This window comes from Sceloporus occidentalis, unplaced genomic scaffold (genome assembly GCF_023333645.1).
Source record: "Sceloporus occidentalis isolate IW3139 unplaced genomic scaffold, rSceOcc1.0.p SCAF_10, whole genome shotgun sequence".
Taxonomy (NCBI): domain Eukaryota; kingdom Metazoa; phylum Chordata; class Lepidosauria; order Squamata; family Phrynosomatidae; genus Sceloporus; species Sceloporus occidentalis.
In genome coordinates, this window is record NW_028316990.1 from 441,456 (window position 1) to 459,502 (window position 18,047).

The 18,047-nt window shown below is 41.4% G+C and overlaps 1 protein-coding gene across 2 annotated transcripts in view; it reads right to left on the minus strand.

Annotated features, from left to right (window-relative positions):
• Positions 1-18,047, minus strand: part of LOC149305726 (ATP-binding cassette sub-family C member 12-like) — a 55,697-nt gene that overhangs the window by 9,551 nt on the left and 28,099 nt on the right. For both annotated transcript variants that reach the window (XM_089539848.1, XM_089539849.1), the window contains 6 exons: positions 16,285-16,479; positions 13,930-14,156; positions 11,545-11,682; positions 8,860-9,046; positions 2,869-2,958; positions 1,871-2,060 (listed from right to left, as the gene is read on the minus strand). In XM_089539848.1, the coding sequence (XP_089395974.1) occupies positions 1,871-2,060; positions 2,869-2,958; positions 8,860-9,046; positions 11,545-11,682; positions 13,930-14,156; positions 16,285-16,479 (1,027 nt within the window). The remainder of the gene's footprint in view (positions 1-1,870; positions 2,061-2,868; positions 2,959-8,859; positions 9,047-11,544; positions 11,683-13,929; positions 14,157-16,284; positions 16,480-18,047) is intronic.

Sequence of the window (18,047 nt, forward strand, 5' to 3'; positions counted from 1 at the left end):
GTGAGTGTCCCAAGTATGAGGTTTATTACAGAATTACAGAAACATGGAAGAGGCCGCAAGAGCCCTTTAAGTCTAAACTCCTGTGATGCAGAAATATACAGCCAAAGCCTTCCCGAAAGATGCCTATCCAACCTCTATTTAAAGGCCTCTGAAGATGGAGAGTCTTTTAAGGTTACTGCTGATTTTACTTCCTTCAGCAGTAAACCTTATAGTCTCACCCCTATCTATTCCCTTGTAAGAAATAACATCCAGGAAGACAGAGGTTCACAAAAGAACTTTCTTTACTGTAAGCAGCAGAAAACATAACAGCATTAGCAGTCTTTCACCAAACAGAAACTCTAGCTGAGAGAGAGAGAGCAGTAATATGAATCCACTGTTTCATGCTCTAGTGTCTAGTGCAGCAAACAAGCTCATTCCCTTTTCTACAGGGCATCCCTTCAAATATTTAAAGAAGCTAAACATGCCCTAAGCTCCCTAAATTGTTTCTCACAAGGCTTGGTTTCCAGATCTTTGATCATAATAAATAAAATAAAACTTTTATTTATATCCCGCTTTTTGTAGAAAGCATCAAAGCGGTGAACAACATATAAAACCATACTAAATATACACACCTTAAAAAAGAATTAAACAGCTGAGATTAAAATTACATAAGTCATATTAAAATCTAGTAAAAATGGGATGATCACGGACAGAAGCATAACGTAGCGCAAAAATGTCCATGGTATATGGAGTGATCATTATGTGGCCAAGGACTTATTCTGGAAAAGCCTACCGGAAGAGATCCATCTTTTTAAAGGCGTCTAAGTTGGTAATTTGACAGATCTCATCCGGCAGGCGATTCATCTTTGTTACCCTTCTCTGGACAGATATATAATGCTCAGATTCTTCACTAGCTCAAACATCTGCCATAGATCTTGAGAAGAAATTACATTTTATCAAACCTACTGGCTTTGAAATGGAGAGACACCTTCCTTCCTTTCCCCCCTTCCAACCTACTTTCCATAAGAGCAGCAAACCAAAGAAATGATTTGGAATGGAGAACTATGGTTGGTTGAAGAGAAGGGAGCAGTTTGTTCGAAGGCTCATAGGGTTAAATTGGATTCCATCATGTCTTGAGCTGGATTTACAATAGGACCAAAATTGAATTTGATTGACTCAGACTAAACTAAACAATTTGTTCATTTCATGGATTAACATCAATTTAATCCAAGGCGTCTAATGCAAGCCCAGTGGGAACATGCCATCAGTTACGCATCACACACAGAGACACACATTTGCTCAAATGACGTTTTGGTTGCTTTTGAATGGTGTAAATTGCTTTTTAAGGAAATGTCTTAAGAGATAAACAGGTACGTAGGCATAACTAAATGTAGGTATAATTACATGACTAACATAAAGGGTGGGTAGTTGTTAGATGCAATTTCTTGACAAAGAAAGTTCCCAAAAGTCTATTTCTTGATTAGGGTTTCAAAAACACGTCCCTAAGATTCTCCCACAGGTGGGCAAGCCCATGGGCTACATATAGCCCCTGATATTTTTGGTGTCTCTAGGACAGGTACCAAAGCCAGTAACCCAATGGGTAAATGTGCTGCCTTCCCACGGGATTCATGCTGTCCCCAGGCTCACTACTCAGCTGCTAGCAGGGCTATGATTGCCATTTTATTTGGTAAGAAGGGATGGAGAAATGAAGATGAGAAATGAGGATTCATGATACTTCCCATGGAACATGCATGTTGCAAACCTGTCTCCCAAGGAAATGCAGGCCAATTCATCCAACAGTATGAGTGCAATGGAGAGGGGGATGTGAATGGGGCACAGGGACCAGCCATGAAATAAAGAAATCAGCACAATGTAACCAAACATATCATACCAGAGCCGGTCCGGCCAACAATCCCAATCTTTTCTTTGCCATGAATTTTCACATTTATGTCTTGAAGCACAATGGGGCTGTTTTCTCGGTATTTCATCTGATACTCTTTAAACATGATTTCACCTTTATCTGGCCAATCTACAGGAGGGACGACAACTGTAGCACCGTCTTTTATCTCAGGAACACATTTCTGAAAGAAACAGAAAGGGATGTTGTGGAATGGCATTAATCTTCCTAGCAAAGCATGGATTGAGGTTTTGAAGAGGTTTTGAATATTTCTGTTCTGGATCATTGAGGCAAGTGTTAATATTTAAGTTAAGAGGAAGGGTGAAGAATGTGTGGCCTTATGTGTGTTGTTAAACTGCAGTTCCCATCAGACCTAGACAGTATATACAATGATACAGGAATTGGTGGCATAAATGGGGTGAGTGTAGAGCCCGAAGGTAATGGAGCACTCAATGATGCCGAGGTCAAAATCCCCAATGTCGAGTGTGAAACAGTGACTAAGATGGGGAGTTGTGAGGCACACACACTCTTTGACAGAGAAGGCTAAAGACTTTGTAAAACTTCAAATCCCAAGATTGCCTAGGATGGAGCTACAGTACTTAAACGGTGTGAAGCTGCATTATTTCTACAGTATAGATGCACCCTTAGTCAAAATGTGACTTTTTAGTAAAGCCTTTGAGGCCTATTGACTTTATCCAGTTTTCACATGTGCATTATTTTAGATTGTTTATACATATTTTAATCGGTCTGGCTTTAAGTGATAAATGATTTAACATACTTTTGGTTCTTTAAAAAAAACTGTTGTTGTTATTGTCCTATAATGATCTTATAATATACATCATCCTGAGCTCCTCAGATATGGGACAGGATATAAATGTTTTAGCAAATAAATGAATTAATAAATATTGGAAACACTCCTCCCCCCCCCCAAAAAAAAAAAAAAAAGAGACACCTTTAACACTAAGGTTTCACCCCGGCTGTGTCTTTCTTACCGTTATATATTCTGTGATCTGCTCCACAGAAATAAATTTGGCTTCCGTCTCTGTTCCTGTTCTCACACAAACTTGGAGAAGTCCACTTAGCTATAAATGAATGAATGAACAAATGAGGGCAAACGATCAGAAAAAAATTACTATAATGTGAAAAGCCTGGAGAAGAGGTGGTTAAGAGGTGATATGACAGCCCTGCTTAAGTATTGAAGGGGTGTCATATTGAGGATGGACGCAAACTAAAGGAAAAGAGATCCCACCTCAACATTAGGAAAAACTTCCTGACAGTAAGAGCTGTTTGACAGTGGACACACTCCTTCAGAATGTAGTGGAATCCCCTTCATTGGAGCTCTTTAAACAGAGGCTTGATGTCTATCTGTCAGGAGTGCTTCATTGTGAGTTCCTGCATGGCCAGGAGTTGGACTGGATGGCCTTTCCAACTCTATGATTCCAAGATTCTATGGAAAGAAGCATTTAGGAAGCACATCCAGTCACACTTCCCAAATGGCTGCCTCCTGGTGTCTGTGTGGCTTTTGAATGGGACTGGTTAGGCACGATGCCAGTTTTCAAAAATGCTGCACAGCTATAACTGTCAATCTGAGTGCAAATACATCCTGATGCTTACTTTAAAAACTTTGTATGTTTTGAGTTCTAAGTATCTAATCTTTCCACCCTCAGTGTGGTGCCCTTCAGATATTTTGTATGCCGTCACCCCAGTTGACATGACCAAAGGTAAGGGATAATGAGAGTTGTAGTGCAAAACATCCAGAAGAATTCCAGTTGGGGATAGTTGAACATGTAGGATTGGGACTTGAGAGGTGAAGGTTCAAGTCTCCTCTGAACTGTAAAACTTGCTGGATGACCTTTGGGAAGTCACACTTTCTCTCCCTAATATACCTCACAGTGTTCTGATGAGAAGAAAGGGAGGAAGAAGAGACACAATGAAATTGAGCTCACTGGGCAAAACATGGGATAAAAATGTAACTAATAACATACAGTGGGTCCTTGGTATTTGCTGGGGTTTGGTTCTAGGACACCCCCCCCCCCCCCGGATACCAAATTCTGTGGATTCTCAATACATTATATACAATGACATAGTAAAATGTTGTCCCTCATGTCCCTCATAATGGCAAAATCAAGGTTTGCTGTAGGAATTTATAATTAAAAATATCTATTTTCAAACCATAGATGGTTGAATCCATAGGTAAAGAATCCGTGGATTCAGGGGGAAACTATATTCTCCAACTGTCTCAATTTGGTAGGGATATTGCCAATTAATCCTCTGTCACCCTGCTTTTCCAGCTGCTTTTAAAAAGTCCCAGTTTCTTTCTGCTCCTCCACTTCCCCCTTTGTCCTCCAGTTACTTCGCTTGCTGCAAACAAAGTTTAAAGTGCAAAAGCAGTTTGCATTCAATTTACTCCGCAGGAGGGAGAGGAGTCGAGGGGACAGAATCTTGCCCTTCCCAGCAGACTCAGACTAAAGCAAACTGCCACAGCCTTTCCTGGTTTGTGCATTCTTCCTCATTAATAACTTTCACCATCTTGACCACATTCTGATGTAGCTTAGCCACACGCATTCTGGGTTTTGGCTGTGAAATATCGACGATGTGTAATAATGTTTTTAATGCTTTTGAAAGTTTAATTAAAGTTGATCTTAATTTTTTGTATTTGTAAGCTATATTGTGTCTGCTTTCATTTGTAAGCCATCTTGTCCTGGTTTGTAAGGAAAAGATAGGAGGATTATGAGATGGAGGAGAAGGAGGAGGAAGAGACAAGCAGTGGAAAGTGACATACAAAATGGTCTCCTCTAATAGAAGGAACAGCTGGGAAGCTGTCACAGTGGCCTCCAAATATCTGCCACCTGAGCCACTTTCCTCACTCCACCTAATGGCAGGTAGGAGTGATCTTGCACCTAATGGTAGGTAGGAAGGATCAAAAAGCCACCTTTCATCCCTTTTCATTTATCTGGCAGCTGTGAATAGCGAAGGGAAACACAAGGAAATGTTTGAAGCAGAAAGAGAGTTTAAAGAAAAGAAAGTGACTCATAGGCCCAGAAACCACAGCTCCCAAGTGATAAAACCCTGAGGCAATTTCAGAGCTATTACAACCACCTGTGGAGAAGGACTAAATACAGGCCTGGAAAAAACATATTTCACAGTTAGACTTGGGGGCCCTGTGTTTTGCTGGCATTTCTGCCAGCATCCAAGAAATATTTATCCTTTAGGAAAATGTGCTAATAAAAGGACTCATAATTTACCGTTTTGAAAATATCTCATACTTAAGGAGGAAATATTGCACTTTTTAAGCAAAATGTGCCTTTCCTCTGTGTATTTATGTGTAAGTTGCATGAGTGATGTGAGCAACACATCATTAATCCTGCAATAACAACAAATGGCTCTTTATTCCTCCTCCCTCCCACTGTATATATGCTTATACATAGGATTCAGCTCTGCTTTGGTCATCTTGCTAGATGCTCTTCACTGGGAAGTGGACAGAGAGACTTGGTTCAGGACTCTCGAAGCTTTCACTCCCATCAACCATGGCAGTCTTTGGACCACCTCTGCAGCATGGGATTTGGAGGAACCATTTTGCAGTGACTTTGGCCTTTCCTGCTGGGAGAGGTACATAAAGTCACGCTGAAGGATCCCTGTTCAGTGGCATCTCCCAGGGCTGAGTCTTCTTCCTCATGCCATTTAATATTTTCATGAGACCTCTGGGAGATGTTGTGTGGAGGTTTGGCATTCAGTGCCCCCAATATGCAGATGACATCTGACTGTTTTTCCTGTCTAAATATGAGGAAAAGGTTTTTGTTCTGAATCATTTGGTATCAGTAACAGACTGGATGAATACAAAGAAACTGGAGCTTAATCCAGACAAGAAAAAGGTGCTCCTAATCAACTGAAAAACAGATTAGGGAATGGGGGATTCAGATCCATTGGATAAAGTTACACTTCTCCTGAAGATGTATAATTTCACTTTGGGTTGTCTCCTAGATTCAACCCTGACTTAGCTTTCCAAGCTAGGAGAATATTTTCTAGTTGTGCTTGTTCCTGGATGTATCATGTGGCTATGGTTAGACATACTGTACTTACATACAGCACACTTTGGGTGACCTTCAAAGAGTATTAGGGAATGGATGCTGATCCAGAAATGATGCAGCAAGACCATTAACGGGGATTGGTTACAAGAAATACATAACTTCCCTATTGCAAGAGTTTTACTTCTTACCATTGTTATTATGACCTAGAACTGTGTTGGCGCACCTATGGCATGCGTGCCAGAGATGGCCCGCAGCGCCATTTGGCCTGGCACCTTGTGGAGAGAAGGAGCAACAGATGTGCATCTGTTCCTTCTCTTCCCAGAGCTTTCTTGGCCTCCGGCTGCCTGTCCAGAGGCATCCAGGGCCAGAAAAGGCATGAAGGGAGAAGTTTGACCTCAGATGTCCTGCCCCAGAGGGTGGCAGTCCCGCCCAGGACACCGAGTAACACCCGGTGCCAGAAAAACTTTTAGTTGGGGCACTGGGTCCCAAAAAGGTTCACCATCACTGACCTAGAAAGACCTATGCAACTTCCTTTGTGCAGACATCAGACAGAGCTTTCTTGGGGTCAGCTTCCAGATTACAGAACTTTTCTAAAGGAGGTCAGGCAAAGCCCTTCCCTGTTGTCCTGCTGTGGTTGTGTGCCTTCAACTCATTTCCAACTTATGGCAACTCAAAGGCAAACCTATCATGTGGTTTTCTTGGCATGATTTCTTCAGAGGGGGGTTGCCTTTGCCTCCCTCTGAGGCCGAGAGAGTTTGTCTCCCAGTAGCGTTTCATGGCCAAGCAGGGATTTGAACTCAGAGTCTCCAGTGTCATAGTCTAAAACCATGTTGGCTCTCTGCCACAGACAAAAACCTTCCTACTTCGGCAGTTGACTACCTGTTAAAGTCAGAGGTTTTAAAATTGGTTTTTAAATATTTTATTGGTTATTTGTTTTAGTGTGGTGTTTTCATATCATTTGAATATGATTTTCAATAGTATTAGTTGTTTAATTTATATTTTACTATGCATAATATATTGGGTTTATTTTCATTGGGATCTTTAAAAATTGTGTAGGAAGCCACCTTGTACCCCCAAGCCCTAGCCAGGATGGTCAACAACTTGGAATTGTAGTCCAACAAGATCTGGAAGTCCACATATTTCCCAGTGCTATCTTAAACAGTTGTTGTTAAGGTACATGCAACCATCATGGATAATTTGTATGTGACACTGTGTATTGGCCATTGACTCCAGTGATGGATGTCTTTAAAATGTGAAGGACATATATGTTTGGAAGAGCACAAAGGCAGGGAGCATGCCAGTTCAAAGATCTCCAGGGAGCTGGAGTCCCCTGAGGAGATATTGCGTGTTTAGTAACAGATGCCTCCAGTTCACACTTTTACTTTGCCTGTAAACTCTAAGGAATACCAACACACTTCACTAGCTTCTTTGAAGTGCGCCAATGAATACCGCAAATGTGTATGTCTTTGAAAAGCCTCAAACTGTCTCCCCCATAATTGACAGCACTGAACTTTTCAAGGCCCATGTGATGCTAGTAAAGTGATGCTACTGCAAGACACTCTCCTAGACACAGCTGAAGGATGCACTTCACAAACTAGGTACATAGCAGAAGAAGAAATATATGCCTGGGGTCTACACAAGTGTTACAACTGTGTGGTGGGTGACTGCCATGTGCCACTATTCACATGCCATGAAAGAAGTCAGTTTCCATCTCCTTTACAAGCCTGCCTGGGCTCTGAGATCTTGAGAGGATGCCCTTTTTCACTGGCCCATTTGGTGTGAAGGCAAGAAAGGGCCTTCTTGATTTCAGCTCCTAGGAATGGAGGCTACTACACGGGTTCCTTCCTTTTTGTTGTGCTGGCAGGCAAAAACCTTTTTATTCAAGTAAGCTTTCTCTTTTTTTAACTTGATTTTTATAAACAAGAAAAAAATATAAAATAAATAAAACAGTAGTTCATACATTTTACACCTCATTTCTTTCATCATTACTATTTCATATCCATTTGCCTATCTCCTATTTGCTATATATCCTTAATTCTGTACTTTCTTTTCTTTAGCAGATTTTGTAAGGCATTATTTCCCTCAATATGCCCTACTTCTGATTTAATAATCTGACTTTACTATTGTCTCTCCAGTCGTTAACTGTACGTTCAGTTGTTTTGGATCTTACTTTTCCTACTCCCTTTCTTTTCTTTTCTCCCTGCCCCCCCTTATCTTTTATCATTTCCACATATTTTTGCAATAATCCATGACTTTATTAAAATGAGCTTTTAGTAGCTGGTTGGTTAATGATGAAGGGGCTTTTAATAGGTCAGTGCTTTACTTTTTATACAGCTTAGTTTTTAAGTTCCTTTTTAATATGGTCATAATTTCATGTTATATACTTGTCCCTCCACATTTGTGGCTTTGATTATTCATAGATTTTATTAATATGTTCTTTCTAGGAACATCTAGGTCCTCCAGCACAACTCTATGGTCAACTTTAACCAAAAGTCACACTGAAGGACCTAGAGATTCCTAGAGAGAACTCTCCACTAGGCAGTTGTAGCTTCTCCAGTGCACTTCTATGGTCAATGTCTGGCAGATGTTGACCACAGAGATGTGCTGGAGGACCTAGAGATTCCCAGAGAGGTGTTCTCTCAAATAAAAATGTAGTGTTTTTGTTATTTGTGGTTTTTTCACATTCATGGGGGTCCTGTGCCTCTAACCCCAGAAAATGTGGAAGGACAAGTGTAATTTGTTTAAATGCATTTCAATAGCCTATCTTTTTGCATGTTTTATGTGTACTTGTTTTTAGACTGTTGGTGAATTGCTTTGACTCTCAGTTTTGGAGGAAAGGCAGTATATAAGTCAAATAAGGAAGGAAGGAAGGAAGGAAGGAAGGTGCTGAGCTAGCTCAGATCCCATTTGGCCCATGTAATGATAGGTCCAGGATTTTGACCATCAATCCTTTACCTGGATAATGTAAGATAAAGCCAAGCCTTTTTCTGCGGCACTGATGGAAGCAGGGCTGAGCACAACAAAGAGGGCTACGATCAAAGTCATGGTATTCATAAGGATATCTGTCCTCACTGCAAACCACCTCAAGGCATAGTTAAACAGCATGAAATGGCTGGAGTTTTCATCATTCAACATTTTAAAGCTGAAATAGAAAAGCAAAGATGAAAGTTGTTACTAGTTGTCTCAAGTCAATTTGAGCATGCAAAGGCTGGGCCTGCTCTTCTGACTAGGGGCTGAATAAGAAATGTATCAGGCTTGCATTTTAATGCACGAAGCCCCAGTTCTTGCTTCTTCCACCCAATTAATCCAGGTTACCACTGAAGCAGGGTGGTGGCAGCATAACATCAGACTTCATTCCACCAAATAGATGAACAAACTGATCCTTCTTTATGATTGACTTGTTTTCCTTGTATTTTTGGGTGGAAAGCACACTAGAAATGATCTGTTCAATAGATTAGTACAGGCCAGTGATTCCAATGTTGTCTGGCTGAACAATCCACTCCAGTCTGAATTTAAAGTTTCTATCCAAGGTGCTAGATTTTTACACACACCCCCAACAGGTTCAGCACCTTGGACAGCTCTTTTGAAGTTTGCATTCAGACCCAAAACAGGTTCATCAGCCACCAACTGGATAGATGGGTTGATTCTTACACTTTTCCTTCACCATACTATTTCAGACTGTAAGTTTTTTAACCTGTACATTTTATGGAGAATGCATTATACATTATCTCCATATTCCCATGAATATACATGTTTTTCATATTCCCATGAATATGCTTTTCATGAGAGCATCAGAGATGCTGTGCTGGATGAAGAATCCACATGTGATGATGTTCCTCAACACTCCTGCTAATCTCCACTCTCCAGCCTTGGAGTATCAGGATTTCACAAGCACACATAAGCACAGAAGGGCCTCCCTTTTCTTTGGACACATTCTGGAAAATTACACTCTTTCAGAGGAGAAAGATTCTACTGGTATCAAGAATGCTTTAACAGTGCGCAGTACAATCTGAGTCTTTCTTATCTAAAATGCTTGGGACGAGAAGTGTTTTAGGTTTCAGAATACCTGTATTTTCATACACATACATAATGAAATATCCTGGAGATGGGACCCAAGTCTAAAAACAAAATTAATTTATGTTTCATATACATATCATATAGTTCTAATAGTAGCTGTGTGCCTTTAAGACATTTCCAACTTATGACAACCCTAAGGCAAACCTGTTGTGGCGTTTTCTTGGCAAGTTTTATCAGCGTGGATTTGCCTTTGTTTTTGTTGTTTTGGGACATTGGTTCCTGTATCTTAAGTTCTACAAAATTGTAGCTTCTCCCCTGAAGCTAAGAGAGTCTGAGTTGCCCAAGATCACCCAGTGGGTTTCCATTGCCGAACCAGGATTCAAACCCTGGTTTCCAGAGTCATAGTCCAATGCTCAAACAACTACACCACTTACACAACTATGTATAGCCTGAAAGTAATTTCATTCAATATTTTAAAATAATTTTGTGAATAGTTTGTGTACATTCAACCATCATAAAGCAAAGGTGTTGCCACTCATGCAAAAGGTTAGGATTTTTGGAGTATTTCAGATTTTGGAATTCCAAATGATGGAGTCTCAACCTATAATAGTACTGTCATTCCATTTTAATTGACATGGCTGCATCCTATGGAATCCTGGGGTGTGTAGTTTGGTGAGACACTAGACCTTTTTGGCTGAAAATTCTAAATAACCCTCCCTAAACTGCATACTCATTTGAGACGTGATGCTGGAGAAGAGTGCTGAGGACAGCAAAAAGACAAACAAATAGATCCTTGAACAGATCAAGCCTGAATGTTCTCTGTAAAACCAAGATGATCAAATTGAGACTGTTGTACTTTGGCCACATCATGAGAAGTCAATTACTCATTTGAAAAGACAATAACACTAGGAAAGGTAGAAGGTAGTAGAAAGAAACGAAGACCACATGTCAGATGGTTAAACTGAATCAGGGAAGTCACGGGCCTAAATCTACAGGAGCTGAACAGAGTGGAGGATAGGGGGTCTTGGCGATGTCTCATCCATAGGGTCTTCATGAGCCAGGGTTGAGGACAGTTAACAACAACCTGCAAATCCTAGGATTCCATAGGACGTTGCCATGGAACTTAAAGTGGAATGTAGTGCTATAATTGTGTAGTGTGGAAAGGTCCCATGTAGTTTCATGCTGCAGAATTTCCAACCAGGCTGCAGGTTGCAAAAGAAATAGTAGAAGATTCACATTCAATTTGAATGCTTCCACTTAAAAAACAACAACAGGAAAAAAGCCCCCAAGCACCTAACAAGAGCTTCATGCTTGGGAAAAAGAATATAAAGAGTTCCAGAGGGAATACCATACAGCTGCAGACATAACGATCTCTTTGAGACAATTCTGAGGAAGCCATAGTGCAATCCACAAGCTTCCCTGTGGCTTGTCATTTTCTGCAAATGAAAAGCCGCAGGATCTCAACTGCTTATGTAGCACAATAACAGAGTGGCTTCATCAGTATGCCTGCAGGTGCAAAACTGACAAGATCGGTGGTCTGGGGAAGAATGGCAACACAGCTTTATCCATCCTTTTCCGAGCAACCGGCAGAGAAAAATCTGACTTTTGAGTAAGACAACTCACCGACTCATATAGTCTTCCATCTTATTGTAGGCATGGATTGTACTAAGGCCTTGGACAGAAGATGTGATCAGTGAAAACCACGGAGATCTGCTGGTGTTTTCAACTCGTTTCAGCTCTCGAATAGTGTGCTGAAAAACCCTGCAACAAAACCAGGTTTAGTATGCAGTTTTACCACTTTCAAAACCAGCACTCTGGATTTTAAAATGCTAAATAATTGAGTACAGTAACATCAAAATAAATCACCACCACCAACAGTGATACCTTTAAAATGGCCAACCAATTTGGCTGATTAAAGCTATCACTGTTTTATAGAATTTGGATGTTAATGTACTTTGCTATAAGGCCAACACAGCTACCCCTGAATATGTTCACTAAAAAAAAATGAGTTCTATCACTAATGGAAACTTTGAATTATTCTCTGTATGTATTTTCAGAAGTAAATTCCACTGAGTAACTTATTCCCTGCAAAGTAGATACTGGTACCATGGACTTTAAAAAAGACAAATAAATGAGTCTTAGAGCAATTCAAACCTGAACACTCTCTAAAAGCCAGAACAACCAAACTGAGGCTTTGCGCAATACTTTGGGCATATCATGAGAAGACATGATTCCTTAGAAAGACAGCAACGCATGGTAAAACTGGGAGGCAATAAGAAAGAGGAAGCCTGCATTACAGATAAGAAGCCACAGTTGTGAGTGCAGGACCTGAGCAGAGCAGTTGATGATAGGGTGTCTTGGAAATCAATCATTCATAGGAACACCATACATGGAAGCTGACTGGAAGGCAATTAACAAAGTCAAATAATGCCTCAACAGGAATTCAGCCTTGCACTAGAAGGTTGGAAAAGCGAATGTTCACTATTCAGTGGTGAGAAATTCAATTGCTTCATCTATGCCTTAATGTGCATAATGTGCATTTTACAGAGTCCTTGGGGTCATTCCCACTACCAAAAGCTTTGAATCCTGATTTGAGCTATATGCCCCTGGTTCCCACTGGAAATCGATTCCAATCCTCATTGGATCGATTCCATTGGGGATTTTTGGTATCAGTTATTTTGAGGGTTTTTCCCCCTGAAGAATCAATTCTGACAAGTGTCCAGTAAGTGGGAACGCCAGATCGGAATAGATTCTTTCAGAGGGGAGGGACAAATTGCAGAGGGGTGTGTGCCAGCCATCCCCAAAGATGTCAAACACATCCCCAGTGATGCCATTTAGGGTCCTTTTTAAAAAAATAAAAATAAAATGTATCGCAAAATTGATAGATTGGAAAAGCAACTACTTGCAAAGGCAATTCTCCCAATTTTGCAATTAGTTTTGATTTTTTTAAAAAAATGTCTTCCTCCTCCTCCTCCTCCTCCTCCTCCTCATGTCAGGCCCCAGGGCCCCACCTTTTCCTCCCCCAGCCAGAGCCTTCATCCCCCTCTTCCTCCTTCCTTCCCCGGCCAGAGCCTTCATCCCTCTCTTCTTCCTCCTGCTCCTGCTCCTGCCAGGTCCTAGTCCCCCACCTTTTCCTCCCCCAGGCAGAGCCTTCATCTCCCTCTTCCATCAACTGCCAGGTCACTGACCCTTCCTCCTTCTTCTTCTTCCTTCTCCTGCTGCCTCCTTCTTCCTCTTCCTCCCCCGCATGCCACTCTGATCCTTCAGCGTCTGCATCTCTCTGAGCATCACACTCTCAGCCTCAGGTCACACTCTCTCAGCCTCCCACCCTCACCCCCCCACCCCCAATTTTCAAGCCGGGGAGCTCCTGACGTCATGGATGATTGACTGCCAGTGGGGACGAAAATCGGGGCAAATTAAATCACTTGGACTGGGGTAAGGAAAAGATCCCCTTTCATAGTGGGGACTGGGGATTTTTTTAGAATCGCTTTCAAACCCAGGGCAGAAGCAAATCACGACGCGATTCATCCTGCCAGTGGGAATGAGCCCAACTAGACACTAAGGGCAAATCATCTTTCCTGAAATTAACTGGCTTTCTTCTCCAGTGGGAAATGTCTCAGCAATCATATTTGGAAATTAAGGCCATGTTTGTTTTCCTGTGAGCAATCACAGAATATAATATACAAAATGCAAGATATGTATATTAGGAGGAAAAAGTGCTCTGACATGCAGATGTCTTTCACCATTTGAGGGAGTACATCTGCAAACAAACAAACAAACAAACAGGGAAAGAAAAAAGAAAGAAAGAGAAATAGTATAATCTACAAACCAGAGATGCCACCTGCAACTAGATATTTTGTGGACATGTAGTCAACTTAATGCATACTCGTGGTCCAAGATTGTCTCCTATATATTTCCTCTTTCTCTCTTCTTTTGCTATTTATTTATTTATTTATTTATTTATTTATTTATTTGCATTTACAGTCAGAATTTAACTTAAAAACTTACTGGAAAAGCAGAATGAAAATAGCAGTTAGGACAGCCACTGCAATTAGGAGGTAAGGAAATACAATGGCAACGATGATGACAACCGAGAGCACCATGAAAAACTGCTGCAGAAAATTTTCAGCATTAAATGGAAGCCTCACATCCAATTCATCCATATCTTTCGAAAAACGGTTCATTACTCTGCCAGTGGGAGTTGTATCAAAGAAACTCATTGGGCTCTGTAAGATCTGTGGATAAAAGGGGGTGGGGGTGGAAAGAAATAGCTAAGAAGAAGAACAACAACAACAAGAAAAAATGGGAGGACAGATGTGTCTTTTGCAGCACTGCATGGCAGATATATGATTCTGGTTTAATCTGAGCTATGGCATAAAATAAAACAATGTGGTGTTGTTTTCATGTGATGACTCGAGGGGGTTCTTTGTAAGGCAGCCTTTAAAGGAAGAGCACGGATTTCAGTTTTCTTTCTTGCTGCAGCCATGACTTTAAACATGCAGTATTACACAAGAGAATTGCTACAGTGGAATCACAATAACAGAAGTAAACACATCTAATTTAAAGTGGAAATACAGTGGGCTCTTGGCATCTGCTGGGGGTTTGGTTCCAGGACCACCTGTGGATACCAAACTCTGTGGATGCTCAAATCCCACTAAATACAGTGGGGTAGTAAAATGGTGTCCTTTATATAAAATGGCCAAATCAAGGTTTGCTTTTGGGGATTTATATATTTTTAGAATATTTTCAAGATGTGGATGTTTCTGGATAATGAATCCATGGCATCACTGGGGGTGGGTGGGATAAGACTGCACCAGGTGACATCTCAGCAGAGGGGTGACACCCAGTCGGACACTTCACCCATCCTGCTACGGCTCTCTTGGATGAGGGATAGAAGCCCCAGAGAAGGAGGGGCAAGCGCAAGTTATTGTTGTAACCGCCTGGATTCCCTGTGATTGGGCGGAATATAAATAAATCTATTATTATTATTATTATTATTATTATTATTATTATTATTAGAGTGCCCCTCCATCCTTCTCCGGTACCATGTCTCTCTTGGACGAGGGACCCAAGGCACCAAAGGAGGAGGGGGAAGCATGTACATGTTCCTTCCCCCCTTCTCCTGTGCCATGACTTGCTTGGATGAGAGAGCCAAGGCACCAGTGAAGGAGGCAGCACATGCCCCTTCCATTCCCTCCCACTGGCCCAATTGCTCAGCCACCCACCTGGCCCCTGGCAGCTCTGGGTGGGCATTGGGTGGGTAGTAAGCAGCTGTGGGTACAGGGAGCAAACAAGCAAGACATCAGAAGGGAAGGAGGCAGGCCAGGGCAGGTCACTACTGCCACTCCCTCCCCCCCCCCATCCTCTTCCAGGCACCTGCAATGCTAGATGCCACTGACTGCTTGTCCTTCATCCCTCACCATGGGCTAGACTGCTCTTGGTGATGGCAAGGAGTCTCCATAGCAGAAAATGAGCATATTAAGAGTCAACACTGTTTTGTGGGAAACCTTCAGGGTTTTCTTTCTGACCTACACTTGTCTCTTCAGTGTGCAGTTTTGCCTTGTTCTTCTGTGAGATGCTTTGGCCCAGCACATTCCTCAAAGAACTAACTGGTCAGAAATCTAGATATTGTTTTTATCTGTGAGGATTAAGGAGAGGACTGCAGGACCCTTTCTAGAAATGATATAAATATTATGAAATTTGAAGTTCCATGCAGACCCTAAATTAGGAGCATGGGAATATGTGACCCTGTCAGATCTTGTTCAGCCTCAGTTCCTTTTGACTCTCACCACTGTCTTGTGCTGCCCAGAGCTGGGGATCTGTAAACCACCCCCATCTGGAGGGCCACACATTCTACACCCCTGTCCTGAACAAGCATACCAGCACACAAATCCACACTAGCCATTTATCACCGAGTTATTAATCTTGTTCCAGCTCTGAGTTGTATACTAAACTATACTAGAAGTCTGAAAGTGTCATTTGTAATTGCAGGGTAAATGATTAGTGACTTTCTGATCCCACAAATTAGTACAGTGGGCCCTTGCATTATGCGGACCCCCCCCCACATAAAGCACAAAACACATAAGCTTGAGCCCCATTATATCTAATGGGGCTCATGCTCGCTGCGTGTACATCCTACAGCCGCACGTGCCATTCACAAGCCCCATTGGATATAATGGGGCTCGTGCTCGCTGCATGGCAATACGCAAACATGGGGCACTTGCCCATTTCCCAGGCAGCTTCAGCGTATGCTGAAAGCCGCCTATAAGGAGCCCGCGTATGGCGTGGGCTCACTGTATTATAAAATCCAGTTCTCATTCAAACACATCATAATAATATCCACAGACTAAAGGTTTGCTATACCTTGTAAAAGACTGTATTGTGTAGAGTTGATGAAGCTCGCAATGTCGTCTTGGTAAAAACAAAACCTTTGATGAAGCTTAGGATGATCATGGAGATGATGCTCATTCCATAGACTAGCTGATAGAAGTGCAGTTGAGGATTATCAGTGATACTTCCTTCTGTGCAGGTTATATTCTGTGTAGAGCTGCAGTTCCCCTTAAAAGAACAGATGTTTTGAAACAACTTCTTGGAAATCTCACATTCATAGGGATATCATAAGTCAAAGTTGATGGCAAATAGCAACAACAACAACCTGAGTTTAGATTACATTGAATCCCTTTCCAAATAATAGCAATTTGAGACTATGAAGCATTGGTTGGTTCTTTATGCTGTCTAATGAGATAGACTTCACTTTGCCTAGTGAGAAAATTAATGATTTTACTCAAAGGAAAGAAGCCAGGAAATCCTGTATAAAACATTTCAGACATATATCTTTAACATCCAGGCTTTGTGACATATTAAGACATATTTCTAACATTCAGTTTTATGCAGCCAAAATGGCATCAACCTCATAGAAGAGGGAGATTATCAGCTGGATTGGGCTGGTTGGAGTTCAAACTAATGATTATAAAAGAGGGATCAGAAAAGGATTTTTATCCTTTTTCTTATTGTCAAACGTTTGAGTTACTACCCATTGAGCTACTACCCCAAAGCGTGCTGAGATGTTAAAGTCTATGAAATGTATTTAGAATAAAAGAAACAAAGCAAGATCAGGATAAATAGTTCTTCAGTCACACCAAGATATTAAAAGTACTTGCAAAGCATTGCCAACAATAGGTTCTGACAATGGATGGGCTCTTGAACCACACCTTGATATTTCGGAAGTCTCAGAATCCTGGTGTTACAGAGACAGCCCCCAATAGTTTCAAATAATGACTGTTAAAGATGCTTAACACCACATCCAACAGTCTTAATAACTTGCATTCTGTCTTGCAGTTACAGATCCATAACCTAGGATTTCCTTAGTAACACTAAATGCCCCTTTTCTTTGGAGGCCTAAATTGCATTTTTAAATGCTCAATTGAAGTTTTAAGTTACTGCAATGCCAGAAATTTGAGCAGTCAAGGAAAAATTCATAGAGAGGGCGGCTGGGAGGGGAGAGTTCTTATTTAGGTGGCAATTGTCTTATTATACCTAGAGTTATGGGTCCATAACTGCTCCATATTCAGTTAGGCACTACTGCCACAAGCACAATGGCTCCCAAATCTCACCTTAAACTTCAGAGAGCTTCTCAGAGCAGTAGAAGTCTGCTTGCAAACAGGGCACAACAGAATGACATTTCCAGCCCCATCCCACCAGCTAGCAAGGCTGCAACAATTAGAAGCAACTCCTAGCCTCACTGTACATTGCTGGTGAGAAGGAGCTGAAAGCATCATCCTGCTGTGCCCTCATCAATTGCAGAACAGACCTTGTTGTTGTTGTGTGCTTTCAAGTTATTTCTGACTTAAGGCGACTCTAAGGGGCACCTATCATGGGGTTTTCTTGGCAAAATTTGTTCAGAGGTGGCTTGCCATTGCCTTGCCCTGAGGTCACCCAGTGAGTTTTATGGCCAAGCTGGGAATTGAACTCTGGTCTCCAGCATTGTTGTCCAAGACTCAAACCACTACACCATGCTGGTTCCACATTCATAATTAAGTCAGTGTTGTAGGACCTCAGCCCTTATGTTAAAACATGCCAAAAAGCAAAATAATTTTAATAACAAATATTATAATAAGAAATAATGA